Source organism: Lampetra planeri, chromosome 55 (genome assembly GCF_965212315.1).
Source record: "Lampetra planeri chromosome 55, kcLamPlan1.2.h2, whole genome shotgun sequence".
Taxonomy (NCBI): Eukaryota; Metazoa; Chordata; class Hyperoartia; order Petromyzontiformes; family Petromyzontidae; genus Lampetra; species Lampetra planeri.
Genome location: NC_136161.1, coordinates 1,316,006 through 1,342,948, shown reverse-complemented (window position 1 = coordinate 1,342,948; position 26,943 = coordinate 1,316,006). Strand labels below are relative to the sequence as shown.

Here is a 26,943-nt window from a genome sequence, read left to right as displayed (position 1 = left end):
AAAAGTTGTTCAAGCGTCGAAAATGTTTTTCCTGAAACGTAGCTCAGCTTTTGACATGGGACTCAATGAGAAAACGATGATCGTTTTACAAGTTTAATCTTAAGGCAACATTTTTTTAAACTCATCTCGCTCAATTATAATATGATGCCAATCGATCACGATCATTTAAACCCTCCCCATTCTAGCTTGGATTTCTAGATTAGTTTGTATCAATTTCATAATCTCAATCTAATCATGCAAGTAGGTTTTAACTGTACATCCCTACAATTATGATTTAAATCATGTTCGCTATTAATAGCAATGCTTTTTTCATGAAGAGTACCTTACGAAATGAATCGTATATGTGATGTAGAGGTTGCATTTTTTGGATTTACCTTTGCAAATTTGTAGCTTTTGTATCCGAAGATGCTTGCTTAATGCGGCCTTGATCTTCACTTTGCTCATCTGTCCGGGCATTGTCCGATTCCTGACTTGTAGGAACACTTGATAGAAAAAAAATATAATTGGATTAAAAAAATCACAAAAGACGTAAATATGGCTTCTCTTCACACGATTAATCTTAAGGCGTAATCTGTCCTATATGTCATGGGGTGAACTAAGGTATGTGCCACGAAAACTGGTTTGGTTCGAACACTTCACTCTGCAGACTTCTTGGGAAAATAACCTGGTAGATCTTGTATGAAATGTTCTGCACAAGAAACCCTGCGGTTTCCTGTTATGGCAAAATCCAAAGTTTCCTGGGTGTCAACCAATCACATACTATAATGGAGGAGGTGTGAATTCATGTTTTTTCGTTTTTATTTTTTATTTATAAAGCCCATTTTAAGCGCGTAACATTATTGTTGGTCTAAAATGTTCAAAGCACTACATCTAGTTCACAAAACCGGATTATTTAAAATACAAAACGGGATGTAATGCGATACATGCTGTAAAAAAGTATAAGGCCACCATTGATTGATTAACGACACAGAAAATTATATCTCTAACGTACAGGTGGGACAGTACATCCAGACACTGTGATAGATGCAGGGTGAGTTCAAATGCCCATTCCTAGGGAAGCCGGGCAGCTGCGTATGCCATTAGGCCATTGAATGATGCGCAGGGAGGCAGTGTTGGGACGGGTGATGAGAGATGGGAGAGGGAAGAAGGGGAGTAATGCATATGTAGTATTGTAAATTACGGCGGGAGACCACTTGACGGGTAGCACACTTTATTAACACTTGTCTTGCCACAATAACACGTGTGGTCACTACAGTTCACGCTACACGTTCCACCCGACACGTGTGGTTACTACAGCTCACGCTACACGTTCCACCCGGCTACGCACACACAGGCATTCCAGCCCCGTAGCATCCGGGGGAACCTACAGACCCACCCCAGCTTGGGTATGGGTCACGACCACTGGGTCCCGCGGCCCGGCCCTCACACGGACGTCCGGCCCCGGGTCCCAAGGTCCCGCCTCTGAGCCACACAGGGTCCCGGTCCTTACAAGGACAGCGGGACTAGGTGTCTCAGGGCCCTATCTCTTCCTCCTGCATCTTCCGTCTTCACTGGTCACCAAAACTCCCCGAGCGCCCGCGCGCACCGCCTTTTATAGTCCTCCGCTCCTGAGGAGACGGAGCCTATGCGGACCGCGATGTGAGCACCCACTCTCGTTGACCAATCACGACGCGCTGCCACACGATCCGTTTTCCCCGCGCGTGTTACCACCACACAACCAATCACCCAGCGCTGCCATACGATCCCTCCCTGTCAGCGTGCGTCACCAACACACAGCCAATCACCACCACATAACCCATGACCCCGCGCTGCCCTATGATCTCTCACTGTCAGCGCGCGTCACCAACACACAGCCAATCACCACCACATAACCCATGACCCCGCGCTGCCCTATGATCCCTCACTGTCAGCGCGCGTCACCAACACACAGCCAATCACCACGCGCTGCCACACGATCCCTACTGCCAGCGCGTATCACCACTACATCCCCCCCTCCCACAGAGCTCGCAGCCGGACCGGCTGCCAAAAACCCCCCAAAACAAAAAACCCCACTCTCCAAGTGTGCCCCGTAACATTAACCAGAATGGAACACAGCAACACAACACAACAACACAACACCTGAACGTTAACTAGTGACAAGAACGAACTATGTACAAACCGACGAGTAACCGAATAAAAGTTATTTTGAAAAGACCGACGTGTCCAGTGTCTCCTCGACTCCCGATCCCCCTCCCGCTTGCTCCTTGAACGGAACGATAGAGCGGTCGAACGGACGGGGAACGCCGTGACGAGACGAGCCGGCCAACTCGCATCGCACCTCCACCTCATTCATTGGTCAGGAAAAGTGGCGCGACTTAGCGCGAGTCCGCCTGGCCGGTCCATCGTACGGGATGGGACGCTGACGACCGTCTGGTGGCTCTGGCAGCCCCGGAAGGCACGGTTCGGCCCTGGAAGGACCGGCCGTGTCGCGGGGATCCGGTCGCCGGTGGTCGGCAGCTGTCAGTTCCGAGACACCTGGGAGCGGATCAGGCGAAAACATGTGAGGATCAGGCGGAGACATTTCCCTCCCCGGGTCGTCGGTCACCTCACATGCTCGGTCCTCACGACATAAAGGAAGGCCATATGGAGGCGAGAACGGTTTCAGCCGGGAGGGGTGAACGTACCAACGGCGCTTTCCCCATTTTATTTGAACACACTGGGGGCGTGCAACCCGCACGACCTCCACGGGTCCCCACCATGGCCTCAACAATTTAGGCGACGTAGCCAAAGGTGCATGAGGGCAGTGCAGCCAGGCCCTATCGCCCGGTTTCCAATCATGCACGGACACCTTCCGTGCACGCAAGCGCTCGTTGGCGATTTGCGGAGATCTCGAATTAAGCCGTGCGGCCTCCCGTTAAATTTAATATGATCGGCCAATTTGGAATTAGGCCGTGGCACGGAAAGTCCCAGCTGAGTCTCCATGGGCGGATTGGCCTCCCGACCGTACATCAGATAAAATGGGGAGAACCCCGTAGCTGCATGGGGGCCATTCTATACGCGGCGAGGACCCCCGGGACCTGCAAGTCCCAGTCGACCTGTGCCTCGCACACCTGCTGGCACAACACGGAAGTTAAAGTCCTGTGGAGTCGCTCCACCATCCCGTCAGTCTGTGGGTGGTACGGGGAGGTACGCACCTTTTTAGTACCCAAAAGGCCGCACACCTCCTGCAGCAATTTACTCGAAAAATTATTTCCCTGGTCGGTCAGCAAGCGTTCGGGAGCCCCCTTGTCCAAGACGTAGCCCTGGACAAAGGCGTCCGCCACGGCCGCCGCCGACTGGTTGGCGAGTGGCCACGCCATAGGCCATCGGGTAAAGTATTCCACACCAACCAACAGGTACTTGTTACCCCTAGGCGTGACAGGAAAAGGCCCCAAAATATCCAGCTCAACGAGCTCGTTAGTGCACGAGACCTGAATAGACTGCAGCGGTGGATTTGGCGCAACGGGCGGTGGTTTCCGTTTGGCGCAATCCACACACCCCTTCAGTATATTGACCACATCGCTCCCCATCCCCGGCCAATAATAGTCACGCTGGAGCAGAGCAAGCGTTTTGTTTACCCCAGATGCAAGAGGCGTTCGTGTGCGGCCAGAACAACTTTGCCCCGCATAGCGGAAGGCACGACGAGTGCGTGCCGCCAGGACACATTGTCCCATCTCATTAGCAGGCCCTGCTTGAGCAGCCAGGAGCCAGCTCGCTATCGACCCTCCTCAGGACCCCCCGCCCTGCGATGCAACGCGAGCAGGGAGCTGTCAGCCATCTGGAGTCGGCCCCACTCAACGAGAGACAGTGAGAGTAGCGAGTCCCCGCCCGCAGGGGTAGCGGGAACGTCAACCATCGGCGCATTCGCGGCCGCGACCAACTCACTCTCAGGTACAGCACCTGGCGGTTTACAGCGCGCCGACCCCATCAAGCACGCACATTCGGGACGAGGCGACAACCGCGACAGGGCATCCGCGTTGGTGTGGCGCAACCCCTTACGGTAAGTGGTCGTAAATTGATAGTCCTGGAGGACTTCCAACTACCGTGAAAATTGGCCCGAGGGTTGGGCGACCCTCAATGAATACTGAAGCGCCGCGTGGTCCGTCCAGACCGTAAAATGACGGCCATAGAGATAAGGTCTAAATTGCTGTAAAAAAAAACAATAGCCAGCAACTCGCGACGGGTGACGCAGTAGCGCTGTTCCGCAGGCGACAAAACCCTGCTACCATAGGCGACCACCCGTTCAACTCCCCCAACGACCTGTGAGAGCACCCCCCCAATGCCCGTGTTACTAGCATCAGTATCCAGCAAGAAGGGACTCGTAAAGTCAGGGTAACGTAAGGGCGGGGCACCCACCAAGGCATCCCGGAGGGAGCAGAACGCGGCCTCCTCCTCTGGCCCCCATCGAAACCTGACTCCTTTGGCTGTTAGAGCGTGCAAGGGTTTGGCAATGGTGGCGAAATGCTCAACGAATCGGCGGTAGTAGGAAGCAAAACCAATGAAGCTGCGGACCTCAGAAACCGACGTGGGCGTTGGCCATGAACTGACACAGTTCGTCTTCGCGGGATCGGTGGAGATCCCTGAAGAATCGACAATGTGGCCCAAGTACCTCACGGATTTCCAAAGAAGGTGGCATTTCGCCGGTTTATACTTCAACTTAGCCGATCGCATCCGCAAGAACACCCCTCTTAATCGCTGGAGGTGTTCCTCAAAAGTTTTACTGAAAACAATGACATCGTCAAGGTAAATTAAGCAAGTATCCCATTGCAGACCCGACAAAACCAATTCCATAAGGCGCTGAAACGTCGCGGGAGCGGAGTGGAGTCCCATGGGCAACCGATTAAACTGGAACAGGCCCCCTGGGGTCCGGAATGCTGTCTTAGGTTTAGACTCATCGTCGAGAGGCAGCTGCCAGAATCCCGACAGTAAGTCAAGTGTAGAAAAATACCGCGCCCCGGACAATGCGTCCAGGGACTCATCCATTCTGGGGAGCGGATACGCGTCAGCCACGGAGATTTTATTCAGGCGACGGATATCTACACAAAACCGCAAGGACCTGTCTTGCTTTTTAACCAGAACGATAAGTGCTCCCCATGGACCGGATGAGTGCGAAATGATGTCGGCCGTCAGCATGTCATTGACGGCCGATTGAACGTGTTCCTTCTCGGCAGGACTCAGCCAGAAGGGATTCTGCCGGACTGGTGCCGCATCGCCTGTTTCAATGTGGTGGCGTAACAGGTCCGTGCACCCAATATCATATTTGTGCATGCTGAACACATCGGAGAATTCGATCAGCAGAGCGCGCAGCGCACCCAATTGCACCCTTGACAAATCACTGGAGTCCGCACACAGCGAATCGACCCATTCAAGGTCATCACCCGATAGAATTTTCTGCGCCGGGACGGGATCAACATGTGCAATAAGGCGCTCTTCCACAGGGACCCGTGCCGCGTGAGCGAGCACAGTGCCCTGCGGAATAACGGCCGGCCGCGAACCGGCGTTTAAAACCATAACGAACGGGTCCCCGTCAGCCCGAACCAACGTTTGAGCCACCGCCAAATCCAGACCGCCGACCGCTCTATTCGATGGACCCAAAAGCACGCCTTGTCCCGCAGTCTCCCCACCCAATGGCTTCCGCAACCGGAGGGGTATCAACATCTGCGAACCCGGGGGCACGTGCACCGTCTTTGTCGCTAGCGCTTGGATCGTCGCGCACGCCGTCCGTATTTCAGTAGGGTTAGATAAAAATGAAATACAGTGACCCGATGGCAGCTCAATACAACGTTGATCCACGAGAATTTTAATGGGCATCTTAGCCAAAAAATCTGTGCCCAACAGACAAGGAACCGCTAGGGAAGAGGAGACGAAAACAGGTCCCGCCAATTTAATATCCCCTAAGCAAATGGTCGCCTGATTCTGACCGATAATACCCAACGAGCCCCCATTTGCCGCGTAAAATGGCATGTCCACCGGAAGCAGAGGTCGACATTGGACGGGGAGAATGTTATAAATGAGGTCGGAAATTATAGTCGCCGACGCTCCCGTGTCCACCAACACCCTGACCTCGACCCCGTCTATGAATCCCATAACGACCGACGAACCAGCCGACGCAGCCACCATTCTGTGGCCCAACTCGGACCATTTAATGTCCCCCCGGCCCCGTACGAACCCCCCTCTCCGAACCGAATCCCCGACCCCCAATCGCACATCCTCCGCCGCAAAGCGACGGCCCATGTGTGTCGTGTATGTAGGCCGAGCATGTGAAGTGCCGCGACTTGCCGGGGGTAGTTGGGGCGACTTGGGGCCTTGGTCGTCGTCCAGCCGAGGTCCCGTGGCGCGCTGACGTGGAGCGCGGCACCCGGACGCCACGTGGCCCCGAAGGCCGCAGTTGTAGCACGTGATGAGGGACGTCGGAGGTCTCGGTTGCTTCAGCTTGCGGGTCGATCGCAGAGGCGACCGACCCCCCGACCTCCAATCCCCCGGTCGTGCTGCAGCGAACGCCTCCTCCCGTGGGCGAACGACTTGGGGCTCGGTGACCACCGTGGCCGGAGCTGAGACCGCGGCAGCAGTGAAGACGACCATCTGTTTCCGCTTCAGGACCTCGTGCGCCTGGATACTCGTTGCAACACGCAACGAACATATGTCCACTTCGTCGGCTGTGTTGATGGGGACCCCCAGGTCCTGCGCCAACTTCAGCAGTTGTTCCAAAACCATAGCGTCCTGCCCCTCCTCGTCCATACGAGGGAACGCAGCGTCGGCGAGAGCCAACAACGCCGTGCGGTAGGCGAGCGCGGTCTCCGTGTCCGCCTTCCGTCGCTCGTAAAATTGGTGGCGGCAGGCCGAAGGTGGTCCATACACTTTGGCCATGAGGCCCAGCGCAGCCTTGAGCGTGGAGCGGGCCGATCTCGGTGCGGACCTGAAGGCCGCGAGCGCGTTGTCGTCCAACATGGCAGGCAGTGCCCGCAGCGCCGTAGCGTCGGACCAGGCGAACATCTCTTGATGGGCGATAAATCTTCGCTGGAATGCGCCCCAGTCCCCGCCTTCTGCCTTGAAGGCTGTCAATGCGGGAAGACGCTGCTGGAAAATGATCCTCTTTCTCGTGACTCTCCCGCGCCGCACTGTCGACCTGCAAAATGGCGGCCCCTATGGTGGGTGGCTGATGGCGGCCCGTAGCACGCGCTGATGACGTAAGCGGCAGGGATTGGAGGACTCCCGCCACGTGTTTCTCGCAGTTCCCGCCAATAGATGGCCGCTCAGCAGAAATGGCTGGAATTTAAAAGTCATTTTGGCGGGAATGAGCAACGCGAGCCCTTTCAATGTCCGTCGACGTTCTCGCTCCTCCAGACGTGCTGATCTCCGCTAGGATGGACGCCGCGGCGAGTAATAGTTCTGCCAGGCGGGAGTGCGCGTCGCGGAGTCCGGCATCAGCCCCCAGCCGCTCGTTGGGCGCCCATGAGGGTTCCTGTGGCGCCGGCATCTCCTCCTCTTCATCCCCTGATGCCTGCTGGCCCGAGTCGTCGTGGTTTTCCTCCCGGTCACACTCGTGAGTCCAATGAGTCTTCCTGGTATCCATGGCTGGAAGACTGTTTCACTCCTGACGCCAGTTGTAGTATTGTAAATTACGGCGGGAGACCACTTGACGGGTAGCACACTTTATTAACACTTGTCTTGCCACAATAACACGTGTGGTCACTACAGCTCACGCTACACGTTCCACCCGACACGTGTGGTTACTACAGCTCACGCTACACGTTCCACCCGGCTACGCACACACAGGCATTCCAGCCCCGTAGCATCCGGGGGAACCTACAGACCCACCCCAGCTTGGGTATGGGTCACGACCACTGGGTCCCGCGGCCCGGCCCTCACACGGACGTCCGGCCCCGGGTCCCAAGGTCCCGCCTCTGAGCCACACAGGGTCCCGGTCCTTACAAGGACAGCGGGACTAGGTGTCTCAGGGCTCTATCTCTTCCTCCTCCGTCTTCCGTCTTCACTGGTCACCAAAACTCCCCGAGCGCCCGCGCGCACCGCCTTTTATAGTCCTCCGCTCCCGAGGAGACGGAGCCTATGCGGACCGCGATGTGAGCACCCACTCTCGTTGACCAATCACGACGCACTGCCACACGATCCGTTTTCCCCGCGCGTGTTACCACCACACAACCAATCACCCCGCGCTGCCATACGATCCCTCCCTGTCAGCGCGCGTCACCAACACACAGCCAATCACCACCACATAACCCATGACCCCGCGCTGCCCTATGATCTCTCACTGTCAGCGCACGTCACCGACACACAGCCAATCACCACGCGCTGCCACACGATCCCTACTGCCAGCGCGTATCACCACTACACATACATTAGTTATGCATGCAACCCCATAGTTTTAGGTATACGCCAGAACCTACACACTGCATACTATGCAAGAGTAAGCGAGTTTTGCATTACCGAATTTGTGTAATAGAGACAGGTGAGTTGCGCATAACCCAATTTTGTATGTATTTTGCCATTAATAAAATCTGAATACAATTAGAGTAAGCGTGATCCCCCCCCCTTGTCCATGGTGGCAGGGCTTCGCTAGGGTAGTGATACCTCCACAAATAGGCTACTTTGTGCTGGAGACAGTGACCTGCATGGCAATAGCAAAACCTCTGAAACTGCAGCCCCACTGACACGTGGGGCTGCTGTAGTGACTCACAACGGGAGGAAGCGGTGTGTTCTTACAGGATACGAATGGGAGTGTAGTACGTGAGAACGATGATTGAGGGTTGTGAGCAAGTTGGGAGTAGTTTATGGCTAACGGCACAACACAAGCAATGCACAGTGCTGTGCAGTGCAGTATATAGCGCTACTGTGTGGGCCAGAAATAGTGGGTCGATCATGTCCCAGACACAGACCACGATTTGCAAACTCCAGTTATCCTCCACAGAACCGGGGGCGTGCTATCAGGACGCGGATACTTAATCCCCCCACGGGCTGCAAGCTCCCACTTTGGTGTCAGAAGTAGGCTAATTCATAGGAGCAAGGAAAACCATGATGTTTTGGTAGCCAGGAATATCACCATGGCTACCAAAACATATTTGGCAGTCTGCAACGCAACCGAAGCAGATACTGTTGGTTAAGTTAGACAGGCGGGGACATTTCATAAAGCCTCTGCGAACATCCACTCGGGAACATTGGAGAGGGTCAATGAGCTGCATAGAGCAACGTTTAGATCAGGAACGTCATCACCACCGAGGCGGCGTCAGCAACCCATGCCAGACTATTTCTGGAAATGGAGGCTTAAGCGAAATCATCACAAACAGTCAATGCATTTTATCTTGATAATAGGAGTGCCAATCATACTTTGATAGTGACTTGCGGGAATACTGTACGACACGATCCCACTCTATCCTATCTCCAGAGTGAACCTGGACTGTGTGATAAACTTCCACGACCACCTGAAAAAGGTAGCCACCAAAACAAGGATGAACCTGGTCCAGAAACTGGCAAACACAAGCTGGCGAGCATCAGCGCCAGTGCTATGGACATCAGCGATGGCCCTTATGTACTCTATAGCCGAGTACTTTGCACCATTGAACCAGAAGTAGTCACACTTGACTTGTCAATGTCCAAATGAACAATGCGATGTACCACTGGAAGCCTCAAGCCGACCCCATCACCCTGGCTGCCCGTGCTGTTGCCACTTCTCTCCCCCCATCCATGCGCAACTATGCTGTAACCCTCTGGGAAGTCCTGCGAATCGAGGAAACTTGTCGCCTTCCTATTAATCAGGACCTCTAATGTCCCTCGTCATTGCTGGAAGTCACACAATCCCTTTTGTAGCTATGCACTTAACCTTCAATAATGATTTCAACCATGATGAAGCTTATAGGTGAATGAAGTAAAATACTCGTAAACAAACGCAATGTAAAACACCCAGCGCTAAAATATCCCTGGTCTTTCACAAAGCTCATGGTCCACCCTAAACTGCATCCGCACAAACTGTGCCAGATACGGATACCAGATGTACAAACGGACAATTAAAAACTCCAATGTGCGACTGGTAATCCAGAATCGGCCATAAAATATAAAACGATGTGGTGCCTGATCCACAAATACAAAAGAGACATTAAAGTGATACACTCCACTGCTCCTGACATGGTTACCTGGCTTGACTACTTGAATGTGAAATTGTAGTCGCTCTAAAGATGTTTATGTTAGTGTCGTTAGCCGGGTGGTCCAACACCCTAGGCTGTATCTGGTAAAGGGGCATCTACCCCTTTGTGTATTCGTGTTGGTGTAATAAATGCGTTGCCTCTAAGAAGTACGTCTGCGACTCAGTTGGGCCCCCTACACTGGTATAAGAAATAATAATTGTATCATACGTTTATTGTCAATAAAATAGAATTGAGCTAATTTAAATTTTTTATCAATTATTTAAGTACGTATTGTTTCGTTCATGCAGTATTATAAGGGGCTGTAGGAGGTACTTCAGATGTTTTGGGCAGATGTTTTATGTTAGATATTAAAATGTTTCTTGTAAAATGCTTGTTCAAAAAATATAATGTTAAATTTTGTAAGATATGAAACGTGTCTGTTATCATAATTTAGATTTGGGCTGACTCCATACTAAAGAATCCAGCTGCTGTGTTGTGACTTGGATCACTTGGAGATACCCAACTGCCCTAGACATTATATTAAATACTACACTCGTTTTTCCTTTGATCCTTGTTTGTACTAGTGAAAACGCTTTACATGAAGTGCATACATTGATGTTCTGTTATGAGCAGGTGACAACCCATGAACAGAAAAGTGTATTCTGAGAACTGTCATGTGATGAGATATTACATGACTAGATTTTTGACTGCCTCAACTTTCTTTCATAGACTTCATGAACCATTCTTACCTGTATGTGGATGTGGATATAAATTTTTTATCTCCAATTTCTTTTGAATAACTTGGCTCAGCATTGTAGGAGATGGGTCGCTTGATAGTTTGTGTTTTATCTTCAAATCTGTTAATGGTGTTCCTGACACTGTGAAATATATTAAACACAGTGTTACTCTTGTAAAGCACTTTAATGCTCCATACAGAAAACACATTTAGTTTACAGTTGTACATTTTCAGTCTAAGGTCTATTTTGAATAGTTCTGTTGACAACCTTACAAATTATATATTCCATCTCAACAGACATTTCATGTAAAGTATTTGATATTCACATATACTGTACATATCTGCTTTATTGACCTGGTCAATGCCTATAATACCATAAACAGGCCAGGGCTGTGGGCATTTTTTCGTGCTTTCAGAGTCCTTGACTCTATGCCTACAATCTTTAAAGGCCTTCACGATGGTGGGCAGTCCCGTGTAAAGCTACGTGGCAAAGCGTTGGGGCCATTCCCTGTTCAACTTGGGGTGTGACAGGGATGTCCTCTGGCTCCCACAATATTTAACATCATCTTTGACCACGTAGTTCGCGAAATTTTCCATGGCTGTACCGGAGGAATTTCCATTTGGTACAGATACAATGGGAGGCTGATCGATGTACTGGTGTGGTCGATGGATGGCTCCCTATTGGTAATCCATATTATGTGTAATGCGAGCGTAAATGGGCAGGTCGGATGTGACGATCCGAGAGGGAGGAGTCAGGGTCACGTGGGAGAGGGAGGAGTCAGGGTCACGTGGGCGAGGGGTTATAGGAAGGAGGCCGGAAGACATCAGGGGAGTCGAGGGAGTGAAGAGGGAGACCACGTTGGGTGGGTGCCGTGCCTCAGCCTGGTGGCCGAGGGGCTCATCGGACGGCGCCAGCCAGCGGGGTGAGGAGAGAGCAGAGTGCGCGGGGTGCACAGGGCATGCAGGGGTTGCACGGAGCAGCCGAGTATCTGCAGAGCTAGCGGAGGCTAGCACAGGGCGTGCGAGGTTGCACGGAGCAGTCGAGTAGCTGCAGAACTAGCGGAGGCTAGCAGAGGGTGCGAGGTTGCACAGGCAGCAGAGTAGCTGCATAGCGGAGCAGCAGTGGGGCTGCATAGGGAGCAGCAGGGTAGCTGCAGAGTGCGCGGGGCGCAAGGAGAGACGACGCTGGGCCGAGGAGGCCAGCGGGGTGAGCGGAAGACGAACACAAATAAAGGACCGACGGAGATCAACATCGTGTGACGGAGTCCTTTATTACATTGGTGTCAGAGTCGACTTTTTCAATGCAAAATAACATCGAGGAAGACGGCCGAGAACTTGAAAAAGCGTAACCCACTTGTTACGTCTTCTGACGACGAAGAAACGGCCGCCGGCGCACGTCCTCCAGCGGCTACGTGGCAGTCCAACTTGAATCGCTGTGGCCCGTTCTGCTGGATTTTGTCACCTTGGTTGCGCCGGCGACGAGGCCGGATCGGCCACGCGGCGGGCCTGGAAGCGGTGAGTCTCCGAGTGGGGCTGCGCCGTCCGCCATTGGGGCCTGGCCCACGCTTCCCGCCTCTCCAACACGCGGCAGGGCTCCGCCATCTTGGGTGTGGTCGGGGAGAAACGGCGGGAAGCCGCCATCTTGTCTTCACCGCCGCGGGAAGACGCTGCCATCTTCAACTTCGCGGCGGAGAAACGGCCGTGCGCTACCATCTGGAGGCGCCGCAGGGTGAGCAGCCTGCTGTGGAGCTGCTGTTTTGCGGGGGAAGGGGAGCCGCGAGGAGAGGACGCCGAAGCTGCAGCTGCTAGGGCGGGAGCTCTCCCGTCCTGGCTCGGGTGCGAGACACCGGAGCAGTCAAGTCATCGTTCGAGTTCTGCGAGGCGTCTCAAGTTACCACCCTGCCGTCCTCTGCTCGCTGCAGCCCCGGGCGAGTCGTAACGAGATGCACCCGGCCCTAACACACACCTCACCCATCTAGCGTGTGCCAGGGGGGGGGGGGGGGCGATTGTTGTCATGTCTTGAGCGAGCGGAGAGCGGTTCGGGCTGTGTGTGTGTTGACGATGGACGCGCTATCTGCTTGTTTGCTCAGTGTCAAATAGTGTCCGTGCGTTGCGGCGTGGAGATGTTATCTTCATGGCGAAGTTAATTATTAATTCGGTTGCGTCAGGTATCTCGCGCTGTAACATCTCGTGGGAGCCGTGAGCGATGTGGTTAATTGAAAAAAAATGGTTGCGTGTTGTTGCTGCAAGGTGCCGTGTGCGATGTGGTTGATTGCAAAAGAGAGAATATTTTTGTTGTTGCTGCAAGTTACGACAGGGTTAATGGGGTGTTGGTTGCCTGCAGATCTGCTTGCTATTGTGCTTAAATGTACGCTTGTGATCGCGATATGTGACTGCATGTGCTATTTACACTGTTCTGTACGGATACGGAGTGCGGTGCATTGGTTGACCATTGGGTTTGGGATTGTTATTAATTGTGCGTACCTGTTTGGAAATTGGTAAAAATTCGGGGGGGACCCAAAAATGTGGTTGTATGGGTGTTTATGCACACGAGATTGCGTGTGTGTTCATAGGTAATTGCGCTTGTTGAGAGAGAGGGCGCGCGATGAGAGTGCGCGATGATGCTGTTGTTGGTGACTCTGCTGTTAAGGGTGATGGGGCCGTAAATTTCCGCCAAGTGGCGCCGCTCATTCTGTTGATTGCATGCGGCCAGGGGTTGGTTTGTGAGTTGGTGTGTGTAAGCAATGTGTTTTGGTCAAATATGGGTAAAAATTCTCCCGATATGACTGCTGGGCGCTACGAGCCGCGGCGGTGCGTCCTATCATTGGGGGGTTGTTGAAACGTGACGGGGGGATGTGTGTTTTGCCCCAGCAAAGGGCAGCTGGGGTGCACGCACGGGGAAAACTGGCGACGTGTTCGCACGTTGGCCCGCCATTTTCAGCGCGCGCGGGAAATTGCGAGGATGCGCTTGGCGAAGGGGGCCGCCATTTTGAGCGTGCGCAGGGTATTGCGGAGATGCGCTTGGCGAAGGATGCCGCCATTTTGAGCGCGCGGGAAAAACCTCGGTGGGGCAAATATTTCATCTGTATATGCCTGCCATTGTTGAGTGGGTGATGCACGAGTTGTGGTCACATCAGCCTATGGCTGATGGCTGACCTGACAGCCCGGAGGTGAAACCTCCGTGGTATGTCTCAAACTAATGGGCCGTGTGCTCATATGGCTCGGGGAGTCGTGGTTCAGTTGTGCGGTGGCAGACTGAACCTGGTGTGCCGGGGGCTCACGGGATTCTGGAGTAGAGGTTCCGTTACGTGCCAGCGATCCGGGTGACCTGGCTAGCATGGAGCGGGGATTCTCTTTGTGGGTCCTCCAGCGGGAAGGGCCGTGGACTTGTTCCTCTCTGGGTTAGGGCGTTATTGAATCTATAAGAGAACATTGCCCCGTGGGGGGGGGTCGATGGTGTCTGGCCTTGCCGAGGGATTAATCTTCCCTTGGCTATAAAGCGTCAGACTATAAGATGCTGGTGTGTGTCCATCGCTGATGGGATAGTAAGGGAGGAGCATGGCGGAGTTGCTGCTCATCCCCGAAATTGCACTAGCCAAGAGTATGGTCAGTGGATGTTGCTGTGGGTTGACGACCACGGTGAGGGTTAGAGCGAGTTAAATGTTACCGCTGGGGAGCGTGGCTCTCTCCACGCGAGGGTGTGCGACTGGGGGCTTTGCTGAGAGTGACCGTGGGTACATGCTGTGTACGTGCGATGTCTGTGCTGGTCCTCAAGGGAGGACTGCTGGTGGGCAAGAGCAGGACATTTTTTTGTTGTTGTTGTCACGTGTAAATAATATTGTTGTTAAAATGTAAATACTGGGGCATCCATCGCGTCTATTTGGGTATTTATTGGGGTTTTCTTAAGCGGGCCGGATTTACATCATCTCCACTACCCTGGGGCCGGGTGGCTGTCGTGTACGACATGCGGATGTGCATTGTTGTGCTGTGCCTCAGGGGATTGGATTCTCCTTCTCGTCACAGATCTTCGGCGCCTGCCACACTGGGTGTTACCTGGTGTGCTAACTGGATGAGGACTTAAAGGAGCAATTGAGCGCCCGTTCGTCATTCCTGCTTTACCACTTGCTCTTTGATGTTGGACTTGAGCCGAGCGGATGGAACAGCAACATGGACACGCTCTAAGACACCACATTCCTGGGTTGTGCGCGTCGGCCGTTCTTGCGTGTCGGTTGCCGTTGTTGTGCATTGTTCCATTCTTATTCTTGTTGTTGTTGCACGGAGGACAGGCCGGTGTTCTGTTCCGGATCCTGATCACTCTTCTTTCGTTACTTGTGTTGTTGTTATAATTTCTGTTGTGTTTGGGGGACTCCTGATTGTGATGCCTTCGCTCGCATTATTTTGTCCTGTTTCAGCCGAGGACGGCTGGATTTTTCTTTACGGGGGGGGGGGGGGGGGGTGGTGTAATGCGAGCGTAAATGGGCAGGTCGGATGTGACAATCCGAGAGGGAGGAGTCAGGGTCACGTGGGAGAGGGAGGAGTCAGGGTCACGTGGGCGAGGGGTTAGAGTAAGGAGACCGGAAGACATCAGGGGAGTCTAGGGAGTGAAGAGGGAGACCACGTTGGGTGGCCGCCGTGCTTCAGCCTGGTGGCCGAGGGGCTCATCGGACGGCGCCAGCCAGCGGGGTGAGGAGAGAGCAGAGTGCGCGGGGTGCACAGGGCGTGCAGGGGTTGCACGGAGCAGCCGAGTAGCTGCAGAGCTAGCGGAGGCTAGCACAGGGCGTGCGAGGTTGCACGGAGCAGCAGAGTAGCTGCAGAACTAGCGGAGGCTAGCAGAGGGCGCGAGGTTGCACAGGCAGCAGAGTAGCTGCATAGCGGAGCAGCAGTGGGGCTGCATAGGAAGCAGCAGGGTAGCTGCAGAGTGCGCGGGGCGCAAGGAGAGACAACGCTGGGCCGAGGAGGAGGCCAGCGGGGTGAGCGGAAGACGAACACAAATAAAGGACCGATGGAGTCCTTTATTACATATGCATGCTGATGATGTGGTGATTGCTGCTCACTCAGAGGAGTAGATGGAGACGCTGCTGCTGAACCTGGAGCTTGCCACTAAGAGGTGGGGCCTTGCCATTAGCCCCACCAAAACTAAGCACTTGCCTGGGTATTTTGTACCATCGAATACTCCACACCCACAACTCCCCATTGGTGATGGGGGCAGTTGTGGAGTGGAGAGTTTCCCATAACTGGCAGTGTGCTTCTGACCAGCTCCGATTTGACAGCAGAGGTTTCACTCCGAATCAGTCAGGCGGCATTGTCTTTTCATCAGCTGCGTAATGCTGTGTGGAAGCTACCTAGTCTGTCACTCCGCATGAAGCTTCGGGTCTTCTTGACCACAGTCATGCCCTCCCTTCTCTATGCTTGTAAAACGTGGACTCCTCTGGTGAAACATCTGCACCGATTAGAAACATTCAGGCTGGCCTGCTTACAATTCATCCTGGGTTTAACCAGGTTGGATTGTGTGAGGAGCTCACAAATCCTTGAGAAATCTAGACACATTTCCATCAGTGAGCTCCTCTGGCAGGCATGACTGCATTGGCTGGGTCATGTAGCCCGCATTCCCAGCCACTGCATGTCCAAGCAGCTTCTATTTGGTCGTATAGAGGTGGATAAATGGGCACGACATTGGGTTGGAAAAGATACGTACTGATGCAGTATGGGAGGAGGTGGAGCTGAGTGGACTTTCTGAACACTGCTAACAGTGGTGTCAAGATCGGACTCTGTGGAGGAGGCTCGTGGACGCTACTGAGTTGGAGGCAGTCGCCCTCCAACAACAGCTGAGGGTAGAGCAGTGACGCTCACAACAATGAGCGGAGCATCTCAGCCAGCCCATGGCACCTGGGACTGTCCTGTGATCTGCCAACAAGCCTACGATAATTCACGTGGCCTCAAAGTGCGCCTGGCCTGGCACAGGCGCAATGGTGATGTCACCGTCACTTAGTGACGAAAGGTGGGTATTGGTATGTGAAGTCTAGGCCTAGCCTAATGCATGGGAAATGAACATTCGGAAGTGACTGCTTTCTACTCTTAGGTTTTTTCAGTAAAGTCACATAGGTAAAAAAAATAAAATAAAAATAAACAACATGAATTAAAACAACTAAATTAAATCACGACGTTTCGGAGGCAACACAAGCCTCCGTCTTTAGGTGTAACCGTCACAGCAAAATAACTGTATCAAGTGAAGATAGCTCTAAGAGACATCTTCTTATATATAAAATTCTCCGCGCGCTCCCGCTTGCAGGGGATCTGGCTCTCGGACGGTGGGCTATATGTAGAAAAAAATTTGCCGGGCGGCACGCCCTAAGCCCCGCGGTGGGAACAGGCTATTTCGTTTTCCCATCCCTAAACTTTAAAGTAGTTTAATTAACACATTTGTGCCGTTTCTATTTTTTGTACTTATTGCTCGACATCGACCGTACCAACTGACGCCAATTGCGTGGGGGGGGGGGGGACCCTACCAAGTGATGCGCCTTCGCTCGAGCATTTTCTTTTACGCGTTTTACAGGCAACACATACACATATAACGCTGTGGATATTTCTTCACAGTGTCATGTCCTCTTCACCCCCCCCCCCAACACGATGTGTCCAGTTTATACTACAGACTCCCTAGATAATAATATTTTACTGCGTACATACCATTATTCTTGCACGGGCGGGGGATGCTGGGGGGGGGGTAGCGGTCCAGCCGCTAGCCTGGCAACGTGCCAACTCCGCCGCCTCGCCAATGTAGGCCAGGAGGGGGGCTACGCATAGCACAAGGCCTCAACACGCCTATGGTAAGTACACATTTCCAAGCTTCCTATGCTAACAAATCAAGTCCAACGTTTTCTATTATTAAACACATTAGTTGACACACATTACTATAATAATGTTTGTGTGCAGATACGAACTCACGTTGATTGCTTACTATTATCAAACAAATACGTTGGGAGATATTATAATAATAATGTTTGTGTGCACAAAACTCTTTATTTTTAGGTTACTAACTGTTCCCTTTTTTTGCTGTGCTTTTATGACGCTGCGACGGTCTGCCAGTCTGTGATGTGGCCATGTACGTCCATGTGTATGTGTGTGTCAGTCCATATGTGTGTTTGTTGGTCCACATGTGTATGTAAGTCTATACATATGTGTGTCACTCGATGTGTGTGTGTAAGTCAATGCGTTTGTGTGTGTCCATATGTGTGTGTTCATCCATGTCTGTGTATCTCAAGTAGATGTCTGTGTGTCACATGTGTATGTGTGTAGGGCTGTGTGTGTGTCAGTCTATCTATGTGTGTCTAAGTCCATGTGTGTGTGTCTTAGTCCATATGTGTGTGAGTAAGTACATATGTGTGTTTACGTCAATGTGTGTGTGAGTCCACGTATGTCTGTGTGTGAGTCGCTGTATGTGTGTACGTCGATATATGTGTGTGTAACTCCATGTGTGTATATCTCAAGTGGATGTCTACGTGTGACAGTCTGTATGTGTGTGTACGGCAATGTATGTGTCACTCTATGTATATATGTGTGTGAGTCGCTGTATGTGTGTACGTCCATATGTGTGTGTAACTCCATGTGTGTGTATCTCAAGTGGATGTCAATGTGTGTGTCAATCCATATGTGTGTGTGTGTAAGTCGATGTGTGTGTGTGTGTGTGAGTCCATATGCGTGTGTGTTAGTTGCTGTGTGCATGCCTCCATGTTAGTCAGTGTAAGTCCATTTCTTTGCGTGTCTGTAGGCCCATGTCTGCGTCTTAATCCATGTGTGTGCTTTATTGACCTGCTCAAGGCCTATGATACCATCAGTAGGCCTGGCCTCTGGGTTGTTCTTCGTGCTTTCCGAGTCCCTCATCCACTGCTCACCATCCTTAAGGACCTTCATGATGGTGAGCGGCCCCGCGTCAAACTACGTGGCCGTGAGTCAGAGCCATTGCCTGTACACCTTGGGGTGTAACAGGGATATCCTCTGGCTCCCACATTATTTTACATATATTTGGACCACGTAGTTCGTAAAGCCTTCAATGGCTGTACCGCTAGAATTTCCATCTGGTACAGATACAATGGGAGGGTGATCGATGCCCGGGTGCGGTCAAGGGATGGCTCCCTATTGCTCAATCACGTTATGTATGCCGATGATATGCTAATTGCTGCTCAACTCGGAGGAGGAGTTCGAGGTGCTGCTGCTGAACCTGGAGCTTGCCACCAATAGGTGGGGCCTTACCATCAGCCCCACCAAAACTAAGCACCTGCCTGGTTATTTTCTACCATCGGACACTCCACCGCCACAACTCCCAATTGGTGATGGGCCAGTTGTGGAGATAGTGGCGCGTTTCCCATACCTTGCCAGTGTGCTAATGACCGGCTCTGGTTTAACAGCAGAGGTCTCACTCTGAATCAGTCGAGCCACATTATCTTTTCATTGGTTGCGTAACACTGTGTGGAAGCTACCTGGTCTATCACTCCGCACGAAGCTTCAGGTCTTCTCGGCCACGGTCATTCCCTCCCTTCTCTATGCTTGCGCCCCCCTAATGGAACATCTTCGCCAGTTAGAAACATTTAGGATGGCCTGCCTACGATCCATCCTGGATTTAACCAGGCTGCATTGTGTGAGGAGCTCACAAATCCTTGAAAGATGTTGACAAAGTCCCATCGGTGAGTTCCGCCGTCAGGTAAGGCTGCGTTGCCTGAGTCATGTAGCCCGCATGGCCAGACACCGCATGCCTAAACATCTTTTGTTCGGCCGGATCGAGGGGGCTAAACGGCCCGGCACGGGCTGGAGAAGACATGGAGTGATGTGGTACAGGAGGATGTGGAGCTGAGTCGACTTGCCGATGACTGGTACCAGCCGTGTCAAGATCGGCCTCTGTGGAGGAGCCTCCTGAAGAACGCTACTGGGCAGTTGGAGGCAGTCGCCCTCCAACAACAACGGAGGGCGGAGGAACGACGCTCCCAACAACGAGCGGAGCGCCGGGTGGCTAAAGCACACAAAGTTGCCACAGTAGGGGGCACAGGTGGTGCATCAGCCAGTCGTCTCAGTCAGTCGACCTGTCCCATCTGGGTCTGCCCCGTGACCTCCTGCCAGCGGGCGTTCGACACTTTACGTGGCCTCAAGGTGCACAAAGCCTGGCACAAGCGTTGTGGTGACGTCACCGCCACTTACTGGCGAATGGCGGTTGTTTTTGTTCAGTCTATGTATGTATGTGTGAGTCGATATGTGTGTGTAACTCTGTGTGTGTGTCAGTCGATTTGTGTGTGTAACTACATGTGTGTGTCTGTCTTTTTCGCCCGGGCAACGCCGGGTACTCACCGCTAGTGCCTTATATACTGGTTAAGGGGAGGGGGGATGAGCCCAGATGGGCCGTGGTGGGGGTTAAGGGCAAACGAGGATTACGCTACCTTTTTGTTATGCAAGCCGGTTGGTTTGCTGGCAAGCAGTTGAGTGAAAAGCTCAAGAGCTACAATGGCTGTACAATTACAAGGCACATTGCATCTCTGACCAACACCACCTGGCCAGTGAATTAAAACATCTACATGTGGCCCTCAAGATGAACGGATACTCTGACTGGACTATCCGCCAGGCTGTTTCTCCCACCAGGCAAAAACAACCACCTGAAACACCGATCAAAATTATCACTTTGCCATACATAGCAGGCGTTACCAAAAAGATTTCCAAAATTCTAAACAAACACAAAATCCAGGTCCGATTCAATACAGTACACAAAATCCGTGATCTGATCCCATCCGTAAAAGATGTCATTGCTAACTTACAGTACCCCGGTGTTTACAAATTGAGTTGTAACTGTGGTGACTGCTACATCGGGGAGACGAAACGACATATTTCTGACCGAATTCGCGATCACAAATCAGATTTGAAACACGGCAGAACGGATTATTTGGCCGTAGCTGATCATTGTTTCTCATGATATCGTTTTCTCCGATACCAAAGTACTCTGCAAACCTCCCGGGTACTACCAGAGATTTGTCCATGAAGCCATCCATATATACAAACATAGACACAACTTCAACCGAGAGGATGGTTTTAAATTAAGCAATCATTGGAAAGATGTCATCAACCAAGTCAAAATCTTGGTGCCTTGTAATTGTAAAGCCATTTTACAATTACAATTTTCACTCAACTGCTTGCCAGCAAACCAAACGGTTTGCATAACAAAAAGGTAGCGTTATTTTATTATGTTTTATTTTTATTATTTTAATACTTCCCTTTTACGTGACTTTACCGAAAGAACCAAGAAGAGGTAGCATAATCCTCGTTTGCCCTTAAACCCCCCCTCCCCACGGTCCATCTGGGCTCATACCCCCTCCCCTTAACCAGTATATAAGGCATGTCTCTTAGAGCTATTTTCACTTGATACAGTTATTTTGCTGTGACGGTTCCACCTGAAGACGGAGGCTTGTATTGCCTCCGAACCGTCGTGATTTAATTCAGTTGTTTTCATTTTTTTTATTTTATAGATTTTTTACCTACGTGACTTTACCGAAAAAACCTAAGAGTATGCATTTTTGCAGTCACGAAAGCTTCAAATCTAGAATTGACTGCTTTCTATTAACAATTTTTTAAAAATGTTGTGGTATTTAGAAACAAGTGGACATAGTATATGTTCCATTAGTTTACTGTTAGGGTAGATCTTCGATTAAATGAAATAATTGTAGGAAGTGCAGAGTATATGGACAAAATACGATAAGGTAATGATAGAAAATGGACGAAGCACAATACAGTACCGAGAGAAAATGGTAGGGGAGGCACAAATATTTCCGGATATGGGATTTTATCTTGATTTTGTGGGAAACAGTTTCAGTTTTCGACATACGGAAAATTCGGGATACGGATCGTCCTCGGGAACTTAACCCTTCCGTATTCAGGGGACTGCATGTATTGTGATTAATAGGTACTGAAGAACCAAATATGTTTATTGCACTGGGGTGTTAAATGCATCCACAATTTCTACAGTCTATTAAATAATGGGTGTGGGATTAGAGCACTAATACATCAACGCCAATGAAAACACTAATAGACTGACGAACCAATAACAGAGTGTGCATGAGCCGGTGGGAAAACAGAAAACCAGTTACTAATTTGTGAGAAGTAGCCCCTGAGAGAACAGTTCTACCAAAATGGCCATCCTGTGCAGTGGAAAGGTTGCCAGCCAACTTGTGCAAGAATAGAATAGATATATCTGTACTCTTTGGTTCTTTCGGTAAAGTCACGTAGGTATATCATCATCCTGTAGCCAAAAATCCAAGGCCAACAGGACTTAATGATTACAAACCCGTCATCCTAATCTCTGTGGTAAAGAAGTATTTTGAGCGCCTGGTGGTGACACACCTCAAAGCAATCACAGACCCTTTCCTGGACCGCCTGCAGTTTGCCTACAGAGCCAACAGGTCTGTGGACGACGCAGTTAACATGGCCCTCCACTTCACTCTACAGCACCTGGACTCCACAGCATCCTACGCCAGTATCCTGTTTGTGGACTTCAGCTCTGCTTTCAACACCATCGTCCAAGCTGAACGTGCCCGACTCCACCTGCAGGTGGATCACAGACTGCCTGTCTGACAGGAAGCAATGCGTTAGGCTGGGAACACAAGTCTCTGACTCCCGGTCCATCAGCGCCGGATTTCCTCAGGGCTGCGTCCTTTCCCCTCTGCTCTTCTCCCTGTACACCAACAGCTGCACCTCCGTTCATCCGTCAGTCAAACTCTTGAAGTTTGCGGACGACACCACCCTCATTGGGCTCATCTCTGGTGGGGATGAGTCTGACTATACTGTAGGTGGGAAGCTGACAACCTGGTGACCTGGTGTAGCCAGAACAACTTAGAGCTCAATGCTCTTAAGACAGTGGAGATGGTTGTGGTCTTCAGGAAGAATATACCCCCACTCACCCCCAACACCCTGTGCGACTCCCCAGTTAACACTGTGGAGTCCTTCCGCTTCCTGGGCACTATCCTCTCCCAGGACCTCAAGTGGAACTGAACTTCAGCTCCGTCACCAAGAGAGCACAACAGAGGATGTACTTCCTACGGCAGCTGAAGAAATTCAACCGGCCAAAGACAATGATGGTGCACTTCTACACAGCCATCATTGAGTCCATCCTCACCTCCTCCACCACCATCTGGTATGCTGCTGCCACTGCCAAGGACAAGAGCAGACTGCAGCGTATCATCCGCACTGCTGAGAAGGTGATTGGCTGCAATCTGCCTACCCTTGAGGACCTGCACACCTCGAGGACCCTGAGACGAACGAGGAAGATGGTGGCCGACTCCTCCCACCCTGGACACTCTCTGTTCCAGCTACTCCCCTTAGGCAGAAGGCTGCGGTCCATCAGGACCAAAACCTCACGCCACAAAAACAGTTTCTTCCCATCCGCTGCTGGCCTCTTCAACAAGGCCAAGGGCTCACACTGACTTTAACACTTTATCTGAACAATAACTCCTTGCCATATTTGCACTATGTTACCCTATTTGTATTTTTGTATTTTTATATTGTATATTATAGCTATTTTATATATATATTATTATATTCAAAATTATTACATACTTTAGCCCCTTCGTATTAGTTAGACTTTATACCTTTAGTATAGTTAGACTTGTACACCACTTACTTATGATTTAAGATTACTATATGTTGAATGTATGCACCTACCTGCCAAAGTAAATTCCTTGTCTGTGCGAACTTTCATGGCGAATAAAACCCTTTCTGATTCTGATAATGAACGATTATATCCTTTTTATTTTATCAACTGGCTTAACCAAACTTAATTTCCACCACACTTGCTCAATCTGAAGGTTGGCTTCTGCATCATGCTTCTTTGTAAAGTCTACACTGCAATGGAACATACTTCAGCATCTTGACAATAAAGAATCAAATAATCGAAGCCAAGGTTGCAAGTGTACATCACGACCAGAAGGAGCTCTCTATCCTTCGGATTCCTCTGACGCCAGTTGAAAACATTTTTCCATTCTCGATGACATGAAAACAATTGACAATCTGTCCCACCTTTGGAGTCACCGCCAACAAGAGCCAAGGATGCACACTGTAGAAATGTTGAATCTTCCTCCCTGACTCTTTGGTTCTTTCGGTAAAGTCACGTAAATAGAAAAAAATAATAAAATATCACGACGTTTCGATCGCAACACAAGCGGTCGTCCTCAGGCAGAATTTTTTTTATCCAGCAGTGGAACTGCTGAAATGCAACAGAGCTGTTGCAGATTTGAAACACGGTAGAACCAATACCTCTGCAGTGGCTGATTATTGTTATAACGCAGTGGGCTCGCATTATATTGTGTTTTTCCGAGACCAAGGTACTCTGCAAACCTTCAGGCTACCATCAAAGATTTGTCCATGAAGCCATCCATATATATAAACACAGAGACAATTTCAACCGAGAAGATAGGTATAAGGTGAACAATCATTAGAAGGACATTATTAACTAAGCAAAGACGTAACTTGATGTTGTGCTTCCATTCTTCCCTGCCGTTTGGCTGATACATCCGACTTTCTGAGTTGCATTTCCCTGTTAAGTGCCTCTGCATTAACGGGCTGGGGTCTCACTAACATGGCCACCTCTGCCCCCTTAGCCTCGATATATCGATAGTTCTGGCTGTGATGGGCTTTGTGTCTCACTGGCGCAACCACCATTGCGGTGGTTCTCTTGCGTGGACGTGCTTGCCTCACAGCGCAGTTGGCAGCGCCGCAGCTTGTGTTACACAAAGACATGACATTAACTTACTAATCCCCCTAATCTCCCTCCTGAACGTCTCCCATCAACATAGTGCTAATATTCCATTAACACTGCTGTTGTGCGTATATCCGGGTATGATTCTCGCATGCGGCAACGGAAGCTCATTTAATGTGAATCACTCTCTAATCTCTCTCTCCCTAATCTCCCCCATTAAGACAACTGACATGCTTGTGTCCGGGGATGGAATTCATTTCTAGCTCAGACCCCACTTGCTTGCCAATCACCACAAATATAACCTTGTTGTAACAGCTCTCTCTCTAGTTCAGCAGTTCCACTGCTGGATTATTTTTTCTGCCTGAGGACGACCGCATGTGTTGCGATCGAAAGTTTGTGATATATTATTTTTTTGTTTCATTTTATTTTTCTACCTACGTGACTTTACCGAAAGAACCAAAGATGATGGATTCCTGCAGTCACGAAAGCTTCAAATCAAGATTCTTCCTCCCTTGTTACAGTAGTTTATATTTTACTTTTACTTTTTTGGGTTACAATTGAAGCCCAAAGGCCCCCAAGGCCTCTGCAGGACTCAGAAGATGATGGCCCTCAGGGACCGAAATCTTCTAGTCTCGTCCTAATGTTGCATGTCATTTTCAATTGAAATATCGTTGAACATTCATTTGTTCCTAACGAACTGTAATCTAGCAACACTACCACATTTTCATAATCACAAAACAATAGAAACATGGCTCACTTGTAGTCCATTATTTACAAATGTGTAGGGGTGTAAATGGGCTTTGTGTAGCGACGTAAATGGACGGCGTATACTTACCCGCAGGGGCAGACACAGCCCAGCAAGGGCAGTCGCAACATCCCTAGCCCCGGAGCAGGAGGGGGCTGTGGGGTATTAAAGGATCCCACGCAGCCCCGCTCTCGGTGATGAAGGTGTATATAAACGGACCTCTCCAGAGGTCCGGGGCCAGTTGAAGAAGACAGAAGATGGAGCAAGCCAGGTAGGACCCTGAGACCCCTAGTCCCGCTGCCCTTATCAGGGCCGTGACTCTGTGTGGCTCAGTGTTGAGACCCTGGGAACCCCCGGCCAGACGTCTTTATCAGGGCCTGGTCCGAGCCGGCCAGTGGTTGGGACCCGCACCTTGCTAGGTCGGGTCGGATAGCCTCCCCTAGGTAACGCATAGCAGGAGGACCTGAGAGCGTGACCAGTGTCAGGCACGCTCGCCGTAGGCTGTATTCCTAGGCTGTATAACTGACCGTTACTCTGTGTGTTATAAATAAACAAGTGTTGCCTCCAAGATCCGTCTCCAGAATCTGCAACACTACAAATGTATACATTAAAATGGCCACACACTTAACTGAACAGCTATCATTTCACTCGAGCAATACTTGTCCTTCAATACAGAAATACTAAGGATGTAAATAGCCCGTGAGTGAAAAACCAAAGAGAAACACTCATTCACTCATTCAGACACAAATTCTTAAACGTAGAGCAATCTCCCAGACATAACAGAATGTGGCACCGGTCTCAAGTTATTTAACTCTTTGATTTAAAACAGAGGTGCAACATTTGTAGCTGTCACAGCTAGATTACATACCGACATGAACTTTTCGCGTAGACCATTTAATACTTTATGTATTCGCATGTTTGATTGGGCATGATATTTATCATATACATGCAAACTGCATACGTTACAGATGTAAAATGCTTATTTATTTTCATGTGAAGTATTTGATAATCACAAATATATAAAATAACTATGGTGTGAGTTAGAACATTTACAATGGTATTTTGTGATAAGTGCAACACTAGATCTGAGCAATAACATGGCCACCCCAGTAGGTTGATGCAGATGTAGTCTAATGCCTATTTCATGGAATGTATGGACTTTTCTCGCACCGTACGTAGCCAACCGTGCTAATCGCAGGTGTGCTGTATTTTCAGCACTTAAAATGTGTATATTTTGTAATTTGTTTTACGTTGTGCTTTTGATTCTCAAGCGATAACGAATCCGATTTGGTTGCCATTGGAGTGGGTGATGTAACCGTTAGCGCACAGCACTATAAACCCATCACCCGAGTTCGATCATCATTCACGGACAACACAATGACTTTTACTTAAACTGGACCGGGCCTCCCCTATGTCGACTCTGCTTAAGATTAGTACCTGGTGCGGTGTATAAACATCGCCACGATGGAGACAAAGGCGGTGGAGCGTGGTGCTGACCACCTGCCACCCTCCCACGTGCTGTACTGGCCTTACGTGCTAGCTCAACTTTGTTTGCCTCAACAGTCTAACGCTATATGGGGATCTGGCA

At 50.6% G+C, this 26,943-nt stretch overlaps 1 protein-coding gene across 3 annotated transcripts in view; it reads right to left on the bottom strand.

Annotated features, from left to right (window-relative positions):
* Positions 1–327: 327 nt before the first annotated feature.
* LOC144735410 (uncharacterized) overlaps positions 328–26,943 on the bottom strand; it is a 114,766-nt gene continuing 88,150 nt past the window's right edge. For all 3 annotated transcript variants that reach the window (XM_078617802.1, XM_078617803.1, XM_078617801.1), the window contains 2 exons: positions 10,904–11,032; positions 328–482 (listed from right to left, as the gene is read on the bottom strand). In XM_078617802.1, coding sequence (XP_078473928.1) covers positions 371–482; positions 10,904–11,032 — 241 coding nt within the window. In that variant the 3' untranslated portion in view covers positions 328–370. The remainder of the gene's footprint in view (positions 483–10,903; positions 11,033–26,943) is intronic.